At 33.4% G+C, this 27,031-nt stretch overlaps 1 protein-coding gene across 50 annotated transcripts in view; it reads right to left on the reverse strand.

Moving 5' to 3' along the window:
* Positions 1-5,286: 5,286 nt before the first annotated feature.
* Positions 5,287-27,031, reverse strand: part of LOC127737498 (mediator of RNA polymerase II transcription subunit 12-like protein) — a 78,011-nt gene continuing 56,266 nt past the window's right edge. The window contains exons 33-46 of one of the 50 annotated variants that reach the window (XM_052248271.1): positions 25,058-25,181; positions 23,094-23,249; positions 22,014-22,153; positions 18,916-19,018; positions 16,238-16,342; positions 13,856-13,976; positions 13,186-13,434; positions 11,095-11,293; positions 8,156-9,967; positions 7,978-8,001; positions 7,841-7,864; positions 7,300-7,323; positions 7,084-7,227; positions 5,287-7,035 (exon numbers count right to left, since the gene is read on the reverse strand). In XM_052248271.1, coding sequence (XP_052104231.1) covers positions 9,664-9,967; positions 11,095-11,293; positions 13,186-13,434; positions 13,856-13,976; positions 16,238-16,342; positions 18,916-19,018; positions 22,014-22,153; positions 23,094-23,249; positions 25,058-25,181 — 1,501 coding nt within the window. In that variant the 3' untranslated portion in view covers positions 5,287-7,035; positions 7,084-7,227; positions 7,300-7,323; ... (1 more) ...; positions 7,978-8,001; positions 8,156-9,663. Of the gene's footprint in view, positions 7,036-7,083; positions 7,276-7,299; positions 7,348-7,388; positions 7,728-7,792; positions 8,002-8,155; positions 9,968-11,094; positions 11,294-13,185; positions 13,435-13,855; positions 13,977-16,237; positions 16,343-18,915; positions 19,019-22,013; positions 22,154-23,093; positions 23,250-25,057; positions 25,182-27,031 lie in introns of all 50 variants that reach the window. The other 49 variants (XM_052248260.1, XM_052248261.1, XM_052248247.1 and 46 more) reach the window with 49 other exon arrangements.

The raw sequence follows: 27,031 nt of genomic DNA on the forward strand, positions 1-27,031 counted from the left end.
GCACCTGTTAGTATATATTTTGAAACAAGACTACATGTTGCTTATTTTCTTCTAATTTTAAAATGCTGTAGAAAGTGAAAAACATGGCAAATGCACAAGGTCGCATCTTCCTGTACTTTTTATGAAGTTATATGAAATTAACAACCAAGAACAGCCGCCGATATTACATATTAAGACTACACGAATTCATATAAGCAGGTCAATGACTTTGTGCTGTCTTTCAGTAATTGCGAACATCCTGTGTGTATTATTGTTTTGTTTGTTTTAATTATCTATTATTATAGTAGTTTAAGGAATCAAGCAGTCTTGACTGTCCACAGTGATAAAGAAAGCCGCATTACAACAAGTAATTGCATCTTAAAAATATCATATGTTGAAGGATTGTGCTTAAATGTAGCTGAGAATTCCCTATATTGATCTAATACAGTCTTCAAAATGCTTCTGCAAGTAATTCTGTGTATACTATCAATCTGATATTTTACAAAATTTCATCAATGACTCATTTTGAGCTTGGTCAAAATTCGAATGCTTATTATTTAGTAGACCAGGTCAAGGATTTTAATAGTGGTACTATTAAAATCATTGCCATGGGGATTAAAAAAAACTTCTTGCTTCTTGCTTGTTCACTTTTGTCAAATGACGAACAAACAATAGCTGAACGCCATCACTACCACTCAAAAAGATGATAGACTTATAAAGCTCATCTGATTTATTAAATATATGAATTATTTTAAGCCAACGCACCTGGAACTGGGTCAAGATCAAATAAAAGATTGGATGCACACGTAGTCCTACATAAGGTATCTACATTTGTCTATTCTTAATGAGTGTATGTTGACCTCAATATAACAAATGGTTATTTGTGATGTTGGGTTGCAGTCTCATTGGTGTATATCCAACACCTCTTTTTATTAGCCCCTACCTGCAAAGCTAAAGGGGACTTTATATTTGCACTCCGTCCGTCAGTTCGGCAAATAAGTTTTCCACACTTTTTTCTTCGTGCATGAAGATATTGATTTGATATTTGGTATATAGTTTTACCACGACAAGTTACAGATTGTTCGGTTAAGATGATTTTTTGGTCTATAATCTTGTTGATACAACTCCATTAGTGAAACATTATTCACAAGAAAAACTTTTCATATGTTTTAGTATAAAACAAATTTAGTGTTCAATATTTGCACCTGAAGATATTTGAACATTGCCAATATACTCTTTACAAGGAATAAACACACCAGGGCATACCAATATACTCTTAACAAGGAATAAACACACCAGGCCATACCAATATACTCTTTACAAGGAATAATCACACCAAGCCATACCAATATACTCTTTACAAACTCTCTACAAGGAATTAAACACCAGGCCATACCAATATACTCTTAACAAGGAATAAACACACCAGGCCATACCAATATATAAACACACCAGGCCATACCAATATACTCTTAAAAAGGAATAAACACACCAGACCATGACAATATACTCTTAACAAGGAATAAACACACCAGACCATGATAATATACTCTCTACAAGGAATAAACACACCAGGCCATACCAATATACTCTCAACAAGGAATAAACACACCAGGCCATACCAATATACTCTCTACAAGGAATAAACACACCAGGCCATACCAATATACTCTCTACAAGGAATAAACACACCAGGCCATGCCAATATACTCTCTACAAGGATTGAACAAACCAAATATTGTTGACCTGCTATATTAACTTACTTATTGATTGATTGTTACTTGTTTAACATCCATTACAAGTATTTCAATCATATTCAGGACAACAAAACTTACAGAGGACCAGACCAATTTCTTAACACTGTTACTCAATAGTAAACAAAATCAAAGCCTATTACATATATCAGATGGAACTACTACATTTTTTGTCAGAAATCAAATGCCTAATAAAATGCTCCGCAGGGCGCAGCTTGATACGACCACAGAGGTCGAACCCTGAACAGTTGGGGCAAGTATGGACACAACATTCAAGCTTGATACAGCTCTAAATTTGGATTGTGATTAAATATTTGACACAGCATAGGTTTCTGACACTGAATGAATGTGGTCTAAGAACTTAAAAATTTTAAATTGGACATTCACCTATTATGGTCCAATATCCAAAATCGAAATACATGGTTAGATTCAGCATATCAAAGAACCCCATATATTCAATTTTTGTTGAAATCAAACAAAGCATAATTTTGGACCCCGATTTGGACCAACTTGAAAACTGGGCCCATAATCAAAAATCTAAATATATGTTTAGATTCAGCATATCAAAGAACCCTAAAAATTCAAGTTTTGTTAAAATCAAACTAAGTTTAATTTTGGACCCTTTGGACCTTAATGTAGATCAGTTTGAAAACGGAACCAAAAATTAAGAATCTAAATACACGGTTAGATTCGGCATATCAAAGAACCCCAATAATTCAATTTTTGATGAAATCAAACAAAGTTAAATTTTGGACCCTTTGGACCTCAATGTGGACCAATTTAAAAACGGGGCCCAAAATCCAAAAACTTAATACACAGTTAGATTCAGCATATTAAAGAACCCCAAGAATTCAAGAATAAAACCCCATTGAAATTGATCAAGAAATAAGCAATTTATACAAAGTATCTTCTTTTGCACAATACTGTGCAATTGAATATTTCTTGCTATTGCACAATACTGTACAATTGACAATTTCTTGCTATTGCGCAATAGTGTGCTATTGGATAGTTCTTGCTATTGCGCAATACTGTGCAATTGAAGATTTCTTGCTATTGCGCAATACTGTGCAATTGAAGATTTCTTGCTATTGTGCAATACTGTGCAATTGAAAATTTCTTGCTATTGCACAATACTTCTTATATAATAATTTACACATCCTGTTTGGTGTGTATCTCCTACCATATCATTATTATTTGCTTTTAAATATAAATCAGAAATAACCAACTTAAAATGGAAAATTTTAAAAGAAAAAAAAAAGGAAAAAAAGAAAAGAAAAAAAATCCCCCCCCCCCAAATTTTTTGAACCCTCTTATGATTCATCACCCCCAAACTCAATCCCAGCCTTCCCTTTGTGGTATGGTACCTTGCAGTACAATTTCAGAGAGATCCATACACTTGAACACAAGTTACTGTCTGGAAACTAGAAAAATGCTTATTTTTGGCCCCTTTTTGGCCCCAAATTCCTAAACGTTTCGGGCAATTACCCCCAAACTCAATTCCAGCTTTCCCTTTGTGATATGGAACCTTGTAGTACAATTTCAGAAATATCCAAACACTTACACACAAGTTATTGTCATGAAACTAGAAAAATGCTTGTTTTTTGCCCCTAATTCCTAAAATTTTGAGGCAATTACCCCCAAAATCAATTACAGCCTTCCCATTGTGATATGGAACCTTGTGGTACAATGTCAGAGAGATCCATACACTTACACACAAGTTATTGTCTGGAAGTTACAAAAATGCTTATTTTTGGCCCCTAATTCCTTAACTGTTAGTAACATAACCCCCAAAATCAATCCCAACCTTCCTTTCGTGGCATTGAACCTTATAATAAAATTTCATGGAGATCCATTCACTTAAACTAAAGTTAGAGTGCAAAAACCAATGTGTCTTCGGACGACGACGACGACGAGGACGCCAACGTCATACCAATATACGACCAAAAATTTTTTAATTTTTGCGGTCGTATAAAAATTGTTGGAGGTTCATTGACTATACTTCTGATAGAGAACCATATGACAATATTTTTTTTTAGGAAACTTATTCAAATTAGTCCGCTTTTGATTTTATCAGAATTTTAAACAGAAATATAACCCAAAGATTTAAATCTTGATTGTCCTACTGATATTTTCCCTACTTATTCTGCAAAATTACTACTTCATGAACATTTCTTTCTTATATCAACAGCTGACATGTTAGTAGATAAACCAGCAAAATAAGACATGTTTTAACTAGACACTCTTACGCCGAAACAGTATCAGGTTCACAATAATAAAAACTTGATTTATAATTTCAGGAGGGATTTTCCTTCACAAAATGTTTGCCATTGCATTAATAAGATCTAGCATTTTTATCAGTTACCAGTCATTCACAATAATAACTACACACATTCATTTCTGAATTTACGGTACTCTAAAGATCTTTGTGGTCATGTTTGATATATATTAGTCCAGGGGTTTCAGAAAAGATATTTAAAAGGCATTGGCAAAGTATGGTCCTGTTTAGCTAATGATATTTCATTCCTGATGAGTTAAAGATATGACAGGCCTTGTGAGTTAATGATATTCCAGTCTATGTGAGCTAATGATATTCCAGTCCTAGTGAGTTAATGATAATCCAGTCCTTGTGAGTTAATGATATTCCAGTTCTGGTGAGTTAATGATCTTCCAGTCCTGGTGTGTTAATGATATGAGTTAATGATATTCCAGGCCTGGTGAGCTAACAATATTCCAGTCCTGGTGAGTTAATGATATTCCAGTCCTTGTGAGCTAATGATGTTCCAGTCCTGGTGAGTTAATGATATTCCAGTCCTTGTGAGCTAATGATTTTCCAGTCCTGGTGAATTAATTATATTCCAGTCCTGGTGAATTAATTATATTCCAGCCCTGGTGAGTTAATGATATTCCAGTCCATGTGAGCTAATGATATGCCAGTCCTAGTGAGTTAATGATATTCCAGTCCTTGTAAGTTAATGATATTCCAGTCCTGGTGAGTTAATGATATGAGTTTATGATACTCCAGTCCTTGTAAGCTAATGATTTTCCACTCCTGGTGAGTTAATGATATTCCAGTCCGTGTGAGCTAATGTTATGCCAGTCCTTGAGAGTTCATGATATTCCAGTCCTTGTAAGTTAATGATATTCCAGTCCAGGTGAGTTAATGATATGAGTTAATGATATTCCAGTCCTGTTGTGTTAATGATATTCCGGTCCTGGTGAGTTAATGATATTCCAGTCCTGGTGAGCTAATGATATTCCAGTCCTGTTGTGTTAATGATATTCCAGTCCTGGTGAGTTAATGATATTCCAGTCCTAGTGAGTTAATGATATTCCAGTCCTGGTGTGTAAATGATATTCCAGTCCTGGTGAGTTAATGATATTCCAGTCCTGGTGAGCTAATGATATTCCAGTCCTGATGTGTTAAAGATATTCCAGTCCTATTGAGTTAATGATTTGCCAGACTTTGACTGAGCATCAGAAGTCTTCTATAAGTTGGTGACTGTGCTTACAGTTTTCCAAGGAATAATCTCCAATAATGATGGGAAGAAATCAAAACATTTAAATACATTTATTCATAACACTAACAATGTTCATAATGTTACATTTAGAAAACAATTAAATATCATAAATGTTACAGTAAATAAATAATTACAAAATCATTAATATAGCTGTAATAATGGTTACTGATTTATAGATACAACATTTAACATTAAACAAAAATGTAAAATTTGGGATGATTAACGTATCTTAAATTCATGAGTTGCATGTTTTACTGATAATAATCACATCACATATCAGTCTTAAAGTTTTGATTAAAGAGTCTTGTATGAAGGAAGAGTCTTGTATGAAGGAAGTATCAAAATGTTATAAGAAAGAAGCCATATCATTTTATGGTTAATTAACATATTTTATATTAGACAGTCACCATCAGCAACTGCTATATATATATGTGTGTGTGTGTGTGTGTGTGTGTGTGTGTGTGTGAAGATCATTAAATGGAACATGACATTTACAAGTGATGTGATTCAAAGTGACTTATTTGTAAAGTTTAGGATATGGATTTAAACTTTTAATCAGATACAAATATGCAAGAAATGCTATACATGTACTGATATTGGTATGATAAAGCACAAAGTAGAAGGTATGATAAGGCCAATTTTTAGGCCCCTTGAATTCAAAAAACAAAACTATTATCAATGGATCAAATAACATGCTTTATATGTTTAAAATAAGACTATCAGATATCAGTACTCATATTTTTCAGTTTTGTCTTACACATTGCAATAGGGCGTCAAACTTCTTGAATTAAGAGCAAAAAGGCCAAAAACTGCAAATTAGTCTCATTTTAAAATCTTGTCATTTATATTTAGATATGAGCCAAGCTTAAAAATAAAGATATCTTGCTGCAAGATGCATTTTTCAAAGATGTTTATCTGTGTAAATTATCTTTTTGGTTAAGCACTTACTTGTATCTATTTTTGACCAAAATATTTAGGGCAAATCTGTCAATTTCGACATGTTTATGACATCTCAAGTGATCCTTCTGTACTAAAATGCCTAGATTATATGGACGTGTTTTTTTTATCAATATAATAAATATACTTTTTAAAAGCTTGAAAAATTTTATTATTCTAGCAACTACAAACGCAAATTAATTGCTCGTATCATACCTCCCAGTTTTAATTGACAATTCATTTTTATAAGTTTGTTTTGTACATTTTTTCATATATCACTGCTTTTATAAATCTCATTCTTACACTGTTTTGAATTAAAATAAATATATATACACATGTACAATACAATAATTAAAATCACTTAACATATTGAACCATGCTCATTGAAAAACAAAGAAAATAGATATTCTAAAGTCAGAATTCAATATCAGGCTGAATAATGAGCTAGAAATGAAATGGAAAAAAAAACTATTTCTTCCTCCTTACTTATTAATGCCTAGCTTTTGACCAATTTACAAATTACTACTTAAACATTGGAATATTAAATAAATTTAAAATACAATGTCTTAGTGGTGGATCATATCATTCCGCTTGAAATGATTAAATGCAACAACATTTCATATATCAATGACCTCAGCATACCATATATCAATGACCTCAGCATATCATATATCAATGACCTCAGCATACCATATATCAATGACCTCAGCATATCATATATCAATGACCCCAGCATACCATATACCAATGACCTCAGCATACCATATATCAATGACCCCAGCATACCATATATCAATGACCTCAGCATACCATATATCAATGCCCTCAGCATACCATATATCAATGACCTCAGCATATCATATATCAATGACCCCAGCATACCATACATCAATGACCTCAGCATATCATGTATCAATGACCTCAGCATATCATATATCAATGACCTCAGCATATCATGTATCAATGACCTCAGCATATCATATATCAATGACCTCAGCATATCATGTATCAATGACCTCAGCATACCATATATCAATGACCTCAGCATACCATATATCAATGACCCCAGCATACCATATATCAATGACCTCAGCATACCATATATAAATGACCTCAGCATATCATATATCAATGACCTCAGCATATCATGTATCAATGACCTCAGCATACCATATATCAATGCATACCATATATCAATGACCCCAGCATACCATATATCAATGCATACCATATATCAATGACCTCAGCATACCATATATCAATGCATACCATATATCAATGACCTCAGCATACCATATATCAATGACCCCAGCATACCATATATCAATGACCCCAGCATACCATATATCAATGACCTCAGCATACCATATATCAATGCATACCATATATCAATGACCCCAGCATATCAAATATCAATGACCCCAGCATATCATATATCAATGACCCCAGCATACCATATATCAATGACCCCAGCATACCATATATCAATGACCTCAGCATACCATATATCAATGACCTCAGCATACCATATATCAATGACCTCAGCATACCATATACCAATGCATACCATATATCAATGACCCCAGCATATCAAATATCAATGACCCCAGCATATCATATATCAATGACCCCAGCATACCATATATCAATGACCTCAGCATATCATATATCAATGACCTCAGCATACCATATACCAATGCATACCATATATCAATGACCCCAGCATATCAAATATCAATGACCCCAGCATATCATATATCAATGACCCCAGCATACCATATATCAATGACCTCAGCATATCATATATCAATGACCTCAGCATACCATATACCAATGCATACCATATATCAATGACCCCAGCATATCAAATATCAATGACCCCAGCATATCATATATCAATGACCTCAGCATACCATATACCAATGCATACCATATATCAATGACCCCAGCATATCAAATATCAATGACCCCAGCATATCATATATCAATGACCTCAGCAAACCATATATCAATGATATTGATACTTCTATGTCATCACACCTTATTAGTAACTTAACATATAATTTTAAAGTGGTTTGTAGATAACTGGGGATAGGACCTTTTATTCTGATGCAGCTGTATGCTGAATATCAATCTTTTATAATAGGTACTTATTCTAAAAAGGATCTTATCAGAAATCTTTATGTTTGGTGCTATGCTTTGTGACATTCTTGACATGACAAACATTATCTAATCTGCACTAAACTTTGAAATGCCAAACTGCTAATGGTATGAAGCAATTCTCTCAAGTTTTGTAGCAAACCAATGTAGGCTCTTGGAGATTTTGCATTAAAAATATTTCCTTTATGTTTAAAATATGAAATGTCTTGTCTTGCTATGGGAACCATCATTAAAATCAATCTAATAAAAACATAAGAAAAGTAGGTGCACTATTACCAGTAATCCACATGGTATGAGGTGATTCTGTCTGAATTTTTATACAGTGTAAATGGTACATATTTTGGATTGAAAAACTTTCCCACATTAAAAGTACATTTAACAAATAATTCAGGTCTTTTTTTCGTATACATGTACTATCTTACAAGTCTCAAACTTTACAATACATATGTACAAATATTTATTGAGTACTTTTAAAGCTTATTAAAAGCACCATTATGCGTCTATTATTTAAACATATGTCCAAATAAAATCTGTTTGGTCCAAAGTGTAACATTTCATTCCCTTACATTCTGATAGAAAAACACATTTCCTTTCAAATATTTTTTTAGAAAGAGTATATTAAGATCAGAATAAATTTTTTCCAGTCTTTATTTTAATGTTTATTTCTTCAATGAATGAAAGATAATGAATGATGAAAGATATCAGTGAACTGTATGTCCACCACAAAAATGAACCCATAAATATTCAAATGAAAAATTAATCTGAAAAAATAAAAAAAAATAAAATTTATTTCTTAACTTCTGATTTGTGGTAATTTCAGCTACAAAAACTATTGTAACAAACTTAAACACAAAAGTTATTGTAACAAACTTTAAGAGAATAATTATGAAAATCATTTTGAGTTGTTCAGCAGATTGCATCATGATAAATAATATAAACTAACACATAGACACAAGTAGATATCATTATAAGTCCCATAATGGCTGCTGTTGATCAGGTATGTTTAGAGTGCTGTCTTATCCCTCAGAAGACCTTACTACAGACAGCAGTAATGTCCTTATATTGTCTATAGACATGTTGTGTTTATATACTTGTCATCACGGTATGAAAACTGATTACAATAGCCATTCTATAACTGTCCTTAAACCTGGAACACAGAGTAGGTATGTTTTTACTGATTATAACATCAACAAACTCCAATCCCTAAACTGAAGAAATAGTTCAACTGTTACTGGGATCTTAATTCTCCTAGCATCTCTAATACTAAAAACAATAAATTCTTCTACTGTCAATTTGTTAAAGGAGAATTTGAATGTTTAATACTGTGGAGGTTGTTGATACTGATTATAGGCATTGTTGGGTTGCTGTCGTACTCCCATCTGTTGTTGTAGTTGTGCCATCAGATTAGCATTGTGTTGTGGCTGTGTTGACTGCTGAGGCATCTGTTGTTGTTGTTGAATTCTTAATTGTTGTTGTAATATTTGTTGTCTTTGTTGTTGTGTCCTCACCATGCGCTGTTGCATAAATGTCCCTTGACCTTGAGATGGTGTCATTCCCATCTGATTATAATTGGATATATTTGACATTCCAGTATTAGGATTCTGCATTCCAGGTTGAATTCTGTAGAAAAGATCAAAAGTAAATTTTATGAAAAAAAAAAAAATTAAAGTTCATAAGGTTAACATTTATAGCTCTGATCACATTTGAAAAATAAGTTGCTTCGCTGAGCGCAGCTGGATATGACTGCAGAGGTCCAACCCTGAACAGTTGGGGCAAAAATGGACACAATATCTGCGCTTGATACAGGTCTGAATTTGGATTGTAACTAAATATTTGACACATAATAGGTTTCTGACACAGCATAACTGTAGTCAAAGAACTTAGAATTGGTTATATAATTTGAATTTATATTCAATTTTTTTGCTTTTGTGCAATACACTATGCTGTTGCGAATTGACCCCCCCCCCCCCTCCCACAGAAATTTTCTTTTTATTTTCTGAAATCTGAAATGAGAAACAATTGTCCCCCCTCACAATTTCTTTTTTACCCCCCCCCCCCCCCACCCCCACAATTGTTTTTCTCACCTCCCCCCCCCCCCTTTTCCCCCCCAAATTTTTTTTTCCCTCAAGATATAGTCAATGGAGTTTGCAACCATATTTACCCATTTAAATACATCATAAAAGTCTCAAAATAGAAAATGACATACATAATTATAGCTAAAATTAATATTCCTTAATCAGCATTTTTAAATAGTAACTTCTAAAAATAAATTGACAGCTATTCACTTCAAGACAATACAACATTTCTTTATACATAATTTAAAAGCAATGTAAGGGAGGTAATCCAAACATAACATTGTACTTTTTTTAATTGTCCATTAACCAAGAAACCCTTGTTTTTCCCCCTTTTTTGCCCCTAATTTCCAAAGGGTCTGAGCCATAACCCCCCAAAGCCAATCCTAACCATCCCTTTGTGGTATAGAAACTTGTGGTATAATTTCAGAGAGATCAATACACTGTTCCACAAGTTAATGTCTGGAAACTAGAAAAATGCTTATTTGGGCCCCTTTTTGGCCCCTAATTCCTAATTTTTTAATTTCCTTCAATTTTTTGCAGTCATATAATGACACATCACTTATATATTTAAAATAAAATTATGTTACATATCTACCCTATTTTTCTGCAATGTGCATTACTTAAATAGATTTTTTTAACTGATAAAGGTTTTTTTTGTGCTACTGACATTACCTTGTATTAAACTGCTGTTGATGGGGTTGTTGTGACATGTATCCCTGTTGATTCCCCATTGGCTGTAACATAGTAGGATTCTGAGAGCTCTGATATGATTGGTTAAAGCCCTGTGGCATAATCTGGCTTCCTGTTATATCCCCTGTTGCAGCTGGTTGTGGAGGCATACTGTAGGGTTGATTATAGTTCTGATTTATTCCTAAAACAAAATGGTGATAGCTTTGTACAAAATGTCAACAAAAATATAATATACAATTTGTTCTGTCCAAATATGTATCCTTCAAGGATTTCAAAAGATGGTATCTTTCAACTGTGGTAAGAGCAAAAAGTAATCACTACTTGATACTGATATCAATGGATCTTTTAAGTTTGACAACTATAGGAACTTTACTTCATCTCATATACTTACAGGTAAAACAATAACAATACAAGGCAAACATATTTTATACTTTTGGTGTCTGTAACCCTGCCTTACATATTTTTAACCCCTATAATAATTTTTACTTGGAAATTTTATGAAATAATACAAAAAAGGATAAAAAGAATAGCAAATAAATGTGGATAGTGTCCACATGTGGACACAGATGATGCCCCCACTTGCATTTCATATAGTTATAAAGGAACATAACTGAAGAACAGTAAAAGTGACGCAACCCAAATTTGAACTTGATCTGTGTGGTAATAAGCATTGTGTGTAAGTCTCAACATTTGGTTGAGGCTAACTTAAGTAGAGAACAGAAACTAAAAATTCAGCAATTTTTCCTCTATTTGTAAACACGCATAACTCTAGAAGGTTGTGTATAAGTTTTATAACATTTGGTTGAGACAAACTAAAGTTAGAGAACGGAAACGAAAAATTCAGCAATTTTTATGTTTATAAAGGAACATAACTCAAGAATGGTAAAAGTGTCGCCACCAAATTTCGTACACAATCTGTATTATGTAGTAATAAGCATTGTGTATAAGTTTCATAACATTTGGTTGAGGCACACTAAAGATAAAAAATGGAAACAAAAAATTTGTACTTGATCTTAGTTTTGTGGTAATGAAAATTGTGTATAGGTTTCATAATGTTTGGTTGAGGCAAACTTAAGTTACAGAATGGAAAAAATTTTTTGCAATCTTTCGATTTATAAAGGGGCATAACTCAATAATGGTTAAAGTGACACTACCCAAATTCAACTTGATCTGTGAATTATCAGTGGAAGTCAAAATTAAACATTGCATTGTATAAAGCATTGATTGTATTTGGTTCAACTATAATCATGGACAAAGGAAGATAACTCCAATTTTAAAATAACTTGATCTTTAGAAGAAAATAAAAATTTTGCAATTTTTCCATTTATAAAGGGTCATAACTCTAGAACGGTTAAAGTGACGCAACCAAAATTCAAACTTGATCTGTGTTTTGTGGTAATAAGCATTGTGTATAAGTTTATAACATTTGGTTGAGGCAAACTTAAGTTAGAGAACAGAAACTAAAAAGTTTGCAATTTTTCCATTTATAAAGGGGCATAACTTTAGAACGGTTAAAGTGATGCCACCAAAATTCAAACTTGATCTGTGTTTTGTGGTAATAAGCATTGTGTATAAGTTTCATAACATTTGGTTGCGGCAAACTTAAGTTAGAGAACAGAAACTAAAAATTTTGCAATTTTTCCATTTATAAAGGGGCATAACTCTAGAACGGTTAAAGTGAGGCAACCAAAAGTCAAACTTGATCTGTGTTTTGTGGTAATAAGCATTGTGTATAAGTTTCATAACAATTGGTTGAGGCAAACTCAAGTTAGAGAACGGAAACCAATTTTGGGACGTACGTACAGACGGACAAGGGTAAAACTTAATGCCCCCACCGCTACGGCGGGGGCATAAAAATGACAACAAACCACCACAACAAACACTGTTGATGTTATTATGTCTCCTTTTAGAATTTTACTTCATATGGAAAATAATCCCCAAAATCCTGCCCATTGGAAGATTGACATTTTACCAGTTTTTTTTTAAATATACTTCTGAAAAAAACATATTGTTAAAAATGTGTATGCTATATTGACAATTTTAGCTTCTTTTTCCAAATATAGACAATATTACCTGGTTGTTGATTTAAGTGCATTCCTGGCCCAGGTATCTGTCGAGCATATGGAGTCATTTCAGACATACGATTGACTTGATTTCTTATCTGTGCTCTGACCATCTGAGACTGCTGTTGTTGCTGAATCATCTGGAGTTGTTTTAACGATGGCTGAGTAGTTCCTCCCATAGGGTAGGTATTCCCCCTCCCACGTAACATAGACTGAATGGCTGCTTTGGAATTATATGGTGAAGGTGCAAATCTAGGCCCTAGAATTAAATGTTAAAATGCTTCACACTGCAAAATATACTTAGACTTTTATTTGATGTTTGGTGTGAAGCTTTACTTTTTGTAATTTTAATTTTTGTGGATGACACTCAGCAGAATGTAGAATATGATATGCGTTACAATGTATCTGAAACTGTAAATTCAAACTTAACATTTTTTTGAACAAACCTTGAAAATTGTAATATACAAACAAAAATATATTCACAATATTGACATAAGGATCTGCACCAGTCCCACATGGAATGTCAAGGTCACTGTTTGAGTCACACATAGAACAAGGTCATATAATTGACCTTGAAAAAGTTACTTTACATTATCTGATATCCACTTCTGTGAGTAAGTTTTGAACAATTAATGCTTTTGATATTTGGTATTTTGTTGTTTTTTTAAATTTGTTCATACCTGGACCTTGGGCCATTGGAGAATAATAATTAGGTTGGGTTGGCTGTTGTGGCATGGATCCCCAACTTGGAGGTGGTCCTGGTTGGTAGTCCATACGGCTCCCATATCCACCCATCGGTGCCTGGAAATAGAAAATAGTTATTGAACTACAAAATATTTACCTTACTTTTTTTAAGCTCTAACCATTTGTAATTTTCACAGATCATGTAAGAAATTTAATAACTGAGAATCAGTCATTAATATGTAGTTATAAGCTAATTTGCTTAGTTCCTTGTTATTAATTTAATTTTTCATTAAAAAAAACTAGGTGAGCAATGCTCCAAAGTGAATCTGTGATGACGCGACCCCATCCGATCCTCTATTGAAATTCCAATATATATATAAAAATATGGCTCACTCTTTTTAAAAATAAATGTGGATAGTGTCCACATGTGGACACAGATGATGCCCCCGCTTGCATATCATATAGTTATAAAGGGACATAACTGAAGAACTGTAAAAGTGACGCTACCCAAATTTGAACTTGATCTGAGTTTTGTGGTAATAAGCATTGTGTGTAAGTCTCATAACATTTGGTTGAGGCTAACTTAAGAAGAGAACAGAAACTAAAAATTCAGCAATTTTTCTATTTGTAAACACACATAACTCTAGAACGGTTGTGTATAAGTTTTATAACATTTGGTTGAGACAAACTAAAGTTAGAGAACGGAAACGAAAAATTCAGCAATTTTTATGTTTATAAAGGGACATAACTCAAGAATGGTAAAAGTGTCGCCACCAAATTTCATACTTAATCTGTATTATGTAGTAATAAGCATTGTGTATAAGTTTCATAACATTTGGTTGAGGCAAACTAAAGTTAGAAAACGGAAAAAACAAAAACTTGTACTTGATCTTAGTTTTGTGGTAATGAATATTGTGTATAGGTTTCATAATGTTTGGTTACAGAATGGAAACTAAAAATTTTGCAATCTTTCGATTTATAAAGGGGCATAACTCAATAATGGTTAAAGTGACACTACCCAAATTCAACTTGATCTGTGTTTTATCAGTGGAAGTCAAAATTATTGCATTGTATAAAGCATTGATTGTAGTTGATTCAACTATAATCATGGACAAAGGAAGATAACTCCAATTTTATGGAGATGATGCCCCCACTTGCATATCATATAGTTATAAAGGGACATAACTGAAGAACGGTAAAAGTGACGCTACCTAAATTTGAACTTGATCTGAGTTTTGTGGTAATAAGCATTGTGGGTAAGTTTCATAACATTTGGTTGAGGCAAACTTAAGTTAGAGAACTGAAACTAAAAATTTTGCAATTTTTCCATTTATAAAGGGGCATAACTCTAGAACGTTTAAAGTGATGCCACCAAAATTCAAATTTAATCTGTGTTTTGTGGTAATAAGCATGGTGTATAAGTTTCATAACATTTGGTTGAGGCAAACTCAAGTTAGAGAATGGAAACCAATTTTGGGATGTACGTTCGTACGTACGTATGTACGTATGTACAGACGGACAAGGGTAAAACTTAATGCCCCCACTGCTACGGCGGGGGCATAATAAAAAATATAAAATACAAATACCAGCTGCTATTATCTGTAGCTACATGTATCATTAGTATTTTCAAAGTACTTTCTTTGATAAAGTGTTCAGTACTTTTTTTTTTTTATACACCAAACAAGTCTATCTTATACTTTAAAAAAAAAGCATGAAATAAAGAGATAAGAAATAAAAAAATCTCTCAATTACTTGAATGAGATACTGTATAGCAGGTTATTTTCATTTATTTTGGCAGATAAATAAAAATCGTTAAAATCAATTCCACGAAAATGTATGCATACGGTAATTTCTAATTGCTAAAGTGCTTTGTGAATGATTTATTTTTTTTCCAGATGGCAGACCAAAAATGGTAAATTTCAGATTAAACAACATTAACGTTTTTTTTATACATTTTAATTAAACTGAGTTTCTCTTTCACATTCTGTCAGGTATGTATACCCTTATTAATAAGTGTTAAACAATATAAGAGTGTTAGGTACTCTGTCAGGTATTCTACTGTAATTAGTGTTAAAGAGTTGTTAGTCACTCTTGATAATTTTAATAAACACTATCATTTTCCATATGTATTTCTTTTTACTATTAAAATGATTATTTCTTTTAATTTCTTGTATTTATACAGAACTACAGCAAAGATATTATTTACTGTTTTCACAACTGTTTAACTTCAACCATTTCAGTATCTGCCAAAATATTTAATTGGGAATTAAGAATCTGACAAATTTTTCCTATACATTGTTGCTCCTTAATCAAGAAATTTCACCCCGCTAAAAAAAACACACTATAGGGCATAAAATTAAACAAAATGTTCTACAAACCTGGATGAAACCTCCACCACTTCCACTGTTGGATCTTTTTGGTTTCTTCTTTGGTCTTTTCTTATCTACAACAGCTGTTTCTGTTGGTTCTTTAGGCTTTTCTTCCTAAAGTTAACAGATACACCAATTATACATGTCTTACAATTTAAACTCTTTTGATGCATGGCTTGACATTAAGTACCCAGGTAATAAACCTATATGCCTTATGCTTGACATTAAATACCCAGGTAAAAAACCTATATGACCTTTTGCTTGACATTAACTCTTTATCTACCACTGAGGGATATATACGCGGTTTTTATCATCGTTCTGTCCGCAGTGACTGATAAATCCGCTTGCATAATCAAGCGTGTATTCGCAGTGACTGATAGATCCGCTGTTAACATACACTTGCGCAGTCCCAGTGACGGATATTTCCGTAAAATATACCATTGTTAAAACCCTTTAGATTGGACAAAACTGTTGGGGAATCCCTAAATGCACCAATGAAATTCAGTTTTACAAATGAATAATCTTTCAACTCGTACATTCCTTTTCTATAAAAAGTGTGTGTTTACATATAATTATGATGAATTTTACACGTGTTCGGAATGTGATTAAAACAATGGCGGATGAATGGGCTTCTTTGTTCAAATCGTATAGTGAAAGTGAAGAATTTGAAGGATTTATGCAATTAGAAAGCAAAATTGGAAGTATATCTTGTTCCGACAAGCTAAATTAAATAATTTAGATTGTCAGAACAAGATTGCGAGTCTTCCGAGGATGAAGAAGCCAAACATGGACAAATAATTTGAAAACTTTTTCGTCTGTTTACGGCAGCTTTCAAGCTTGATAATGAAAATTTCAATTAATATACAATAAATACTGATTAATTAAACATTTAATTAGAGTACTCATAACACAGCCTTAACAATTTGTGAAAAATTCTCTCACTGCAAATTATCTCTGGTAGTTAACCTACAATTCAGCTGCAGTAGCTAACTAATCAGCAGTGTGTAGTAGTGAACTGTAAAGGTACCTGTGGTAGATAAGAAGTTAAACACCCAGGTAATAAAGCTATATGCCATATGTTTGACATTAAATTCCCAAATAAAAAACCTATATGACCTTATGCTTGACATTAAATACCCACGTAAAAAACCTATATGACCTTTTGCTTGACATTAAACACCCAGGTAATAAAGCTATATGCCTTATGTTTGACATTAAATACCCACATAAAAAACCTATATGACCTTATGCTTGACATTAAATACCCACGTAAACAAGCATTCTGAGAGTATTGCATGGCAATACATAGTCCCCTACCGGGTAAAAATTCATTATACTGGAACGAAATGCTAACTTGTTCTATAACTTGTCATGGTGTAAGTAAATATCATGTCAATATCTTAAAGCATGACTAAAACAGTGTTGAAAACTGATTATATGAGTGAATTTTTCAAGTCCAAAGACAATAACTCTGCACAAAATTATTAGACCGAAACAAAAATTTGAACTTGATCTGTAACTTGTCATGATAAATCTATATACCAATTATCAATCAATATCTTATAAGCATGATGAAAAAACCATTAGATATGATTAATAGTTCTCTAGAATTAGATATGATGTAATACATTGAATATCTATTTCAAATTATAATCAGATATAATTAATAGTTCCAAATATTTTTTTCTTTCATGTGTCACAAACTAATATAGATTTATAACTTATCTATAAAATGTCAACAACTTTTATCTACACAATGTAATGTATTGAAATATATACATTAATAAAAATAGATTATTATCTAATTAAAGGATTTCTCTTCATAATTTTTTTTGATATATATAGCATTCAGAAAATTAGTTTATACTAAATAACAAACAAACCTGTCAAAAAATTCTTCAAATAATTTAACAAAGAATGTCTTTTAAAAAATGAGTTATCTCCCTTTGTACAGAAATATGGTTTAACATAGTACTTTATCATTAGATATGGTCCAGAGTTATGGTCCATAACTCTGGACTAAATCATCAGACTGGAACAAAATTCGAACTTGATCTATAACTTGTCATGATAAAACTATATACCAAATATCAAATCAATATCTTCAAGAACGAAGAAAAAAAGTGTGGAAAGCTGATTTGCCGGACTGACGGATGGACAGACGGACAGATGGAGTGCAAACCTAAAGACTCCTTTGACTTCGTCAGTAGGGGACTAAAAACCTATATGACCTTTTGCTTGACATTAAACACCCAGGTAATAAAGCTGTATGCCTTATGTTTGACATTAAATACCCAGGTAACTAACCTATGACCTTATGTTTGACATAAAATACCCCAGTAATAAAGCTATATGCCTTATGTTTGACATTAAATACCCAGGTAACTAACCTATGACCTTATATTTGACAATAGATACCCAGGTAATGAACCTATATGCCTTATGCTTGACATTTAAAATACACAGGTAATGAACCTATACTACTTAAACAATATTTCAAACATTCCTATAAATGTTGTTGATGCAGTAGTACAAAAGTGATCGTTGTATGATGCCAAAGGTCAATTACAGTTCAAAGCCCTATGCAACCATTTTTAAGCATCAACTTTTACTTTAAGATTGATTGAGAATATTAAAATTTCCAAAGTTTTTAGAAATACAATTGAACTTTTATACTAATAACTAACCACTTTCTCTTGAAGAGGTTCTAAATCTTCGGGTGGCAAGTTTGGTGGTTCTAAGAAATAGCTAAGATTCTTCCTTAATGCATGTGTATGGTATAGTTGTACTCTGAAATGGAAAAATATTACACTAAATAATACATCACAATGTCCTCTTTTTAACTGATTTAAACCAAATCTAGATATCAAGATTGTTTCTGGATAAACAAAATCTACTTGGTCTAAATTATTTCTATTGAACCACTGCCACATTTGACTGATATACAGAGGTTGAGTCAAGTCAACCTATTCTATGTTAATTCCCATTCCAAATAAGAGAATTTGGTGTTGGCGTCAGATCATCTCTGTTGAGATTTAGCCTTGGTGGACTTGTGGTCGAGTGCAGAAGGATGTGGGTTTGACCCCCAGTCGTATGAAACCAAAGACCTAAAATTAGCATTTGCTGCATCTTCTCTAAGCCAGCAGCATTTAGGAGTAAGAGCAAAGATGGGATGGCTTCGAGTCAGAATAATTCCTGTGAACTAGCATGTAATAAAATGCTCCGCAGGGCGCAGCTTGATACGACCGCAGAGGTCGAACCCTGAACAGTTGGGGGAAGTATGGACACAACATTCAAGCTTGATACAGCTTTGGATTTGGATTGTGATTAAATATTTGACACAGCATAGGTTTCTAACACAGATTGAATGTGGTCTAAGAACTTAAAAATTTTAAATTGGACATTCACCTATTATGGTCCAATATCCAAAATCTAAATACATGGTTAGATTCAGCATATCAAAGAACCCCAAGAATTCAATTTTTGATGAAATCAAACAAAGTTTAATTTTGGACCCTTTTGACCTCAATGTGGACAAAGTTGATAACGGGGCCCAAAAATCAAAAATCTAAATACATGGTTAGATTCAGCATATCAAAGAACCCCATATATTCAATTTTTGTTGAAATCAAACAAAGTTTAATTTTGGACCCCGATTTGGACCAACTTGAAAACTGGGCCCATAATCAAAAATCTAAATACATGTTTAGATTCAGCATATCAAAGAACCCTAAGAATTCAATTTTTGTTAAAATCAAACTAAGTTTAATTTTGGACCCTTTGGACCTTAATGTAGACCAATTTGAAAACGGAACCAAAATTTAAGAATCTAAATACACAGTTAGATTCGGCATATCAAAGAACCCCAATAATTCAATTTTTGATGAAATCAAACAAAGTTTAATTTTGGACCCTTTGGACCTCAATGTGGACCAATTTAAAAACGGGGCCCAAAATCCAAAAACTAAATACACGGTTAGATTCAGCATATTAAAGAACCCCATGAAATCAAGAATAAAACCCCATTGAAATTGGTCAAGAAATAAGCAATTTATAGGAAGTATCTTCTTTTGCACAATCCTGTGCTATTAAATATTTCTTGCTATTGCGCAATACTGTACAATTGACAATTTCTTGCTATTGCGCAATATTGTGCTATTGGATATTTCTTGCTATTGCGCAATACTGTGCAATTGAAGATTTCTTGCTATTGCGCAATACTGTGCAATTGAAGATTTCTTGCTATTGTGCAATACTGTGCAATTGAAAATTTCTTGCTATTGCACAATACTTATTATATAATAATTTACACATCCTGTTTGGTGTGTATCTCCTACCATATCATTATTATTTGATTTTAAATATAAATCAGAAATAACCAACTTAAAATGGAAAATTTTAAAAGAAACAAAAAAGGAAAAAAAGAAAAAAAAGGAAAAAAAAAAATAAATCCCCCCCCAAAATTTTTTGAACCCCCATTATGATTCATCACCCCCAAACTCAATCCCAGCCTTCCCTTTGTGGTATGGTACCTTGCAGTACAATTTCAGAGAGATCCATACACTTGAACACAAGTTATTGTCTGGAAACTAGAAAAAATGCTTATTTTTGGCCCCTTTTTGGCCCCAAATTCCTAAACGTTTAGGGCAATTACCCCCAAACTCAAACCCAGCTTTCCCTTTGTGATATGGAACCTTGTAGTACAATTTCAGAAAGATCCATACACTTACACACAAGTTATTGTCATGAAACTAGAAAAATGCTTGTTTTTTGCCCCTTTTTTGGCCCCTAATTCCTAAAATTTGGAGGCAATTACCCCCAAAATCAATCCCAGCATTCCTTTAGTGATATGGAACCTTGTGGTACAATGTCAGAGAGATCCATACACTAACACACAAGTTATGTCAGGAAGTTACAAAAATGCTTATTTTTGGCCCCTTTTTGGCCCCTAATTCCTTTACTGTTATTACCATAACCCCCAAAATCAATCCCAACCTTCCTTTTGTGGTATTGAACCTTGTGGTAAAATTTCATAAAGATCCATTCACTTAAACTAAAGTTAGAGTGCGAAAACCAATGTGTCTTCGGACGACGCCAGAGACGCCGGACGACGACGACGACGCCGGACGACGACGACGCCAACGTCATACCAATATACGACCACAAAAATTTTTTTGCGGTCGTATAAAAAAGGGGTTCTAATACAAAGCAAGATTCCTATTCATTTCATATTAACATGTTCTTGTTTAATATGCATGTAATATTTGCCACTGGACATTAAACAACAATCCATCATAATCATCACTGTTGAGTTTATTCACGGTCAAGATGTAGAGTACAATGGCCTGGTCATTTGTCCATCATTTGAGACCATATGGTGACCTCTGAATGTCTATAAATGATGAAGGGAAACTTTCTAATTAAAGTTAACTCAAATCAATAGTAGCAGAAGAGATGGTTGAATGATAGGAGTCATAAAACACAATTCTACAAAAAGCCCCAACAAAAGGACTTATTTCACTTCATTTTGGTCTTTATCATGAATGAAATGAGATGATAAAACCATTTACATACAGTCTTTATTATGAGTGCTATTCTAAACAAATTAAGTCCATACCCATTTTTTTTATTTCAAAAACATATAGCCCGATTCATTTAAAAATTGTAATGTTTTCATAGGCAATGTGACATTGATTTTACACAGCAACTTTCATCTCAATGCCTATCAATGTTTTGGTAACATGGGTGAGATAGTAAACAGCAGTGTTACTCATTAGAATATTACCTGTGTTGTTCCTCATATTTCAGCGGTTTCTTCTCTAACCTAACGGCACCAAAGAATGTCCATGATAAAGGTGGTGGATATTTAAATCCCTCTATAACTTCCCACGGACTGATCCTCTCCTTCTTTGATACTTGAAATCCCTAAAATATTGAAAGAAAATTAGTTTTTATTTTTGTGAAAACATAAATTAATGGTTGTTTGTTTAACATTCAGTGGCAAATATTTCATTTATATTCAGGACGAGGAAAAAATGAACAAAAATTACAATTGAATGATTGGAAAGTTGGTCATCCAGGATGAATGAGTGAACTAGAGAATGAGGGGATGTTGGATAGGGACAGAAATATTACCTTGCAACAGGCAAGCTATGGTTCAAACAGTTGTTAGTTTTCTTTTGACACATCTCTATACAAAATATATGAAAAAATAAGAGAATTCCTATTTCCCACAATTTCTTTTACATCCTGATATCTCAAAATCAAGTACAGAAATATTTTTTCTGGTTTAGTAATACTTCTTTAGCAAATGTCTGTTAGTATTTATAAATTATTTTGGAACCTTGCTGTTGAAAATCATTACCAAACATTCTGAACTACAAGAAAGCATGCAATGTCGTGCTATGCATACCCCTCTCATAATTCAAAGTTAACAGGAAGTGGGTGTCCAACACATAAAAAAATACTACACATGTTACAACTCATCACTAGCTACTCACAAAATATGGAGTCATTTTGTTCAATAGTATTGGAGAAATGTGTGATGAAAAACTTTTAAGTTTATTGGACATATTGAAAAAATTCAAAGTATCAGCAAACAGGAAGTAGGTATTGACAGTTCTAAAAAGTGCTCACACATAAAAACTCATTACTGCCAAAGTGTTGGCCAAATATGAAGCCATTCTGTGGAGCGGTTTCTGAAAACATGGTGACAAAAATATCTGTTGGCTGAATGGATGGGAGTGGGAGTATAATATGACATTCTTCTATATCTTCAATGATAATCCCTTATGAAATGATCAAAGTTTTACACAAACCAAGGTTTTATAACATTTTTACCTGTATGAACAAACCAATAACTAACCTGTTTTTTGCCAAATCCATCATATTTATTGCCTTTACTATCAACTTGTGTGCCATGGGGTTCACAAACAATAACTTCATAATATCGCTTAGGAAGGGGAAGTAACTGTCTGATTTTGTCTAATGACTCCGACTGTAATTTGTCACTGAACTCTTTCTGCAAAGTGAATAAATAGAATTAGAAACAAATCCAGATTCTTTAAAAATTCATGCAAAAAAGTGACATAGCACATGAATAATTTTGTTTTTCAATAGTGACTTTTCATAGTGTACAATGTAAAAATGATTAACTCGTTGCCATTAAAATAAAATGCTCCGCTGGGTGCAGCTTGATACGACCGCAGAGGTCGAACCCTGAACAGTTGGGGCAAGTATGGACACAACATTCAAGCTTGATACAGCACTGAATTTGGATTGTGATTAAATATTTGACACAGCACAGGTTTCTGACACAGAATGAATGTGGTCTTCGAACTTAAAAAATTTTAATTTACCTTTTCAAACCATATCATTATTATTTGCTTTTATATATAAATCAGAAATAACCAATTTAAAATGGAAAATTTTAAAGAAAAAAAAATCCCCCCCTCCCCAAATGTTTTGAATCCCCTTATGATTCATCACCCCCAAACTCAATTCCAGCCTTCCCTTTGTGGTATGGTTCCTGCAGTACAATTTCAGAGAGATCCATACACTTGAACACAAGTTATTGTCTGGAAACTAGAAAAATGATTGTTTTTTGGCCCTTTTTTGGCCCCTAATTCCTAAACGTTTATGGCAATTACCCCCAAACTCAAACCCAGCTTTCCCTTTGTGATATGGAACCTTGTAGTACAATTTCAGAAAGATCCATACACTTACACATAAGTTATTGTCCTGAAACTAGAAAAATGCTTGTTTTTTGCCCCTTTTTTGGCCCCTAATTCCTTAAATTTTGAAGCAATTACCCCCAAAATTAATCCCAGCCTTCCCTTTATGGTATGGTACCTTGCAGTACAATTTCAGAGAGATCAATACACTTGAACACAAGTTATTGTCTGGAAACTAGAAAAATGCTTATTTTTGGCCCCTTATTCCTAAACGTTTTGGGCAATTACCCCCAAACTCAATTCCAGCTTTCCCTTTGTGATATGGAACCTTGTACCAGTAGTACAATTTCAGAAAGATCCATACACTTACACACAAGTTATTGTCATGAAACTAGAAAAATGCTTGTTTTTTGCCCCTTTTTTGGCCCCTAATTCCTAATATTTTGAGGCAATTACCCCCAAAATCAATCCCAGCATTCCCTGTGTGATATGGAACCTTGTGGTACAATTTCAGAGAGATCCATACACTTGAACACAAGTTATTGTCTGGAAACTAGAAAAATGCTTATTTTTGGCCCCTTATTCCTAAACGTTTTGGGCAATTACCCCCAAACTCAATTCCAGCTTTCCCTTTGTGATATGGAACCTTGTAGTACAATTTCAGAAAGATCCATACACTTACACACAAGTTGTTGTCATGAAACTAGAAAAATGCTTGTTTTTTGCCCCTAATTCCTAATATTTTGAGGCAATTACCCCCAAGATCAATCCCAGCATTCCCTTTGTGATATGGAACCTTGTGGTACAATGTCAGAGAGATCCATACACTAACACACAAGTTATGTCTGGAAGTTACAAAAATGCTTATTTTTGGCCCCTAATTCCTTAACTGTTAGTACCATAACCCCCAAAATCAATCCCAACCTTCCTCTTGTGGTATTGAACCTTATGGTATAATTTCATAGAGATCCATTCACTTAAACTAAAGTTAAAGTGCGAAAACCAATGTGTCTTCGGATGACGCCGGATGACGACGACGCCGCCAACGTCATACTAATATACGACCGCAAAATAAAAACAAGTGACAGAATGTATGTAGAATGAATGTTATTTTTTCCTCACTTAATTTCAATTTTCTGATCATTTGTTAACTTACCCTCAGCTTTTTGATCAATGTTGTGTAGGCCTTCGTATTTTCTTCTCCTTTTTCCATTCCATCATTAACAAGAGTTCCATGTATCAGTACACACAACATATCCAAAATGTTAGTAAATAATTCACTGCAATCAAAAATTGAATATGTCATTATATTTGCTGTTTGAGGTTAAGAATTAATTCCCCACTTGTATTTACTTTTTTTTAAAAGATGATTAAGAGTTTCACACATTGTATGGAAAATTCTCTTTTGAAATAAATGGTGTATGTGTCTATGGGCCACAGATGCCCCCGCTTGTAAATATGCATGAGTCAACTTCCACATACAGATGCAGGATTCACATTATTAAGACCGTCTTTTGTGATTATAAGCAGTGTATAAATTTGATTGAGGCAAACTAAAGTTAGAGAACGGAAACGACAGATGTAGCAATTTTTCCATTTATAAAGGGGGACTCAAGTACAGTAAAAGTGACGACACCCAATTTCTGTGTTTTGTGGTAATAAGCATTGTGTATAAGTTTTATAATATTTGGTTGAGGCAAACTAAAGTTAGAGAACGGAGACAAAAAATTCAGCAATTTTTATGTTTATAAAGGGGCATAACTCATGAACGGTAAAAGTGACGCCACCCAATTTCAAACTTGATCTGCGTTTTGTGGTAATAAGTATTGTGTATATGTTTTATAACATTTGGCTGAGGTAAACTAAAGTTAGAGAACGGAAAAGAAAAATTCAGCAATTTCTATGTCTATAAAGGGGCATAACTCATGAACGGTAAAAGTGATGCCACCCAATTTTGAACTTGATCTGTGTTTGGTGGTAATAAGCATTGTGTATAAGTTTTAAAACATTTGGTTGGCAAACTTAAGTTGGAGAACGGAAACCCATTTCTGGACGGACGGACAAGGGTAACACTAAATGGCCCCGACGCCTAGCGGCAGGGGCATAAAGACCTCAAGACCTTTTTTTTTATGTGCAGTTGGCATATGCTATAGACACTTGTCCATTGTTGAAGACTACACATCTCATGGTGTTTTATGTGTAGTTGGCATATGCTATAGACACTTGTCCATTGTTGAAGACTACACATCTCATGGTGTTTTATGTGCAGTTGGCATATGCTATAGACACTTGTCCATTGTTGAAGACTACACATCTCATGGTGTTTTATGTGCAGTTGGCATATGCTATAGACACTTGTCCATTGTTGAAGATTACACATCTTAAGGTGTTTTATGTGCAGTTGGCATATGCTATAGACACTTGTCAATTGTTGAAGACTACACATCTCATGGTGTTTTATGTGCGCTACAGACACTTAGTCAATTGTTGAAGACTACACATCTCATGGTGTTTTATGTGTAGTTGGCATATGCTACAGGCACTTGTCTATTGTTGAAGACTACACATCTCATGGCGTTTTATGTGTAGTTGGCATATGCTACAGACACTTGTCTATTGTTGAAGACTACACATCACATGGTGTTTTATGTGTAGTTGGCATATGCTATAGACACTTGTCAATTGTTGAAGACTACACATCTCATTGTGTTTTATGTGTTGTTGGCATATGCTATACTTGTCAATTGTTGAAGACTACACATCTCATTGTGTTTTATGTGTAGTTGTGTCACTCTCTCAGTGATGCATTGCCCTATTTCTTTTTAATCATAAAAATTAGCAACTAGACTAAGGCTATTAAGAACCTGTGTCCCTCACCTGCATCTTCAACAATGGCTACTTTTTTATAATAAACTGTTGACACAGAGATATGTCTTGCCTGTCCGCATAAAATTCAGAAAAAGACAATCTGATGGACAGCAACATTGCTAATTAATTAAAAATGGCTGGACCAACTAGTGGGTAGGGCCTTGAAATGGTTGACAAACTGAGATGTACAGACAGCAATGTAACTGTATAGAAAATATTGTCTATTGTAAGTAGTTCCTATCAAACTAATTCAATCAGAAAA

Source organism: Mytilus californianus, unplaced genomic scaffold (genome assembly GCF_021869535.1).
Source record: "Mytilus californianus isolate M0D057914Y unplaced genomic scaffold, xbMytCali1.0.p SCAF_4, whole genome shotgun sequence".
NCBI lineage: Eukaryota > Metazoa > Mollusca > Bivalvia > Mytilida > Mytilidae > Mytilus > Mytilus californianus.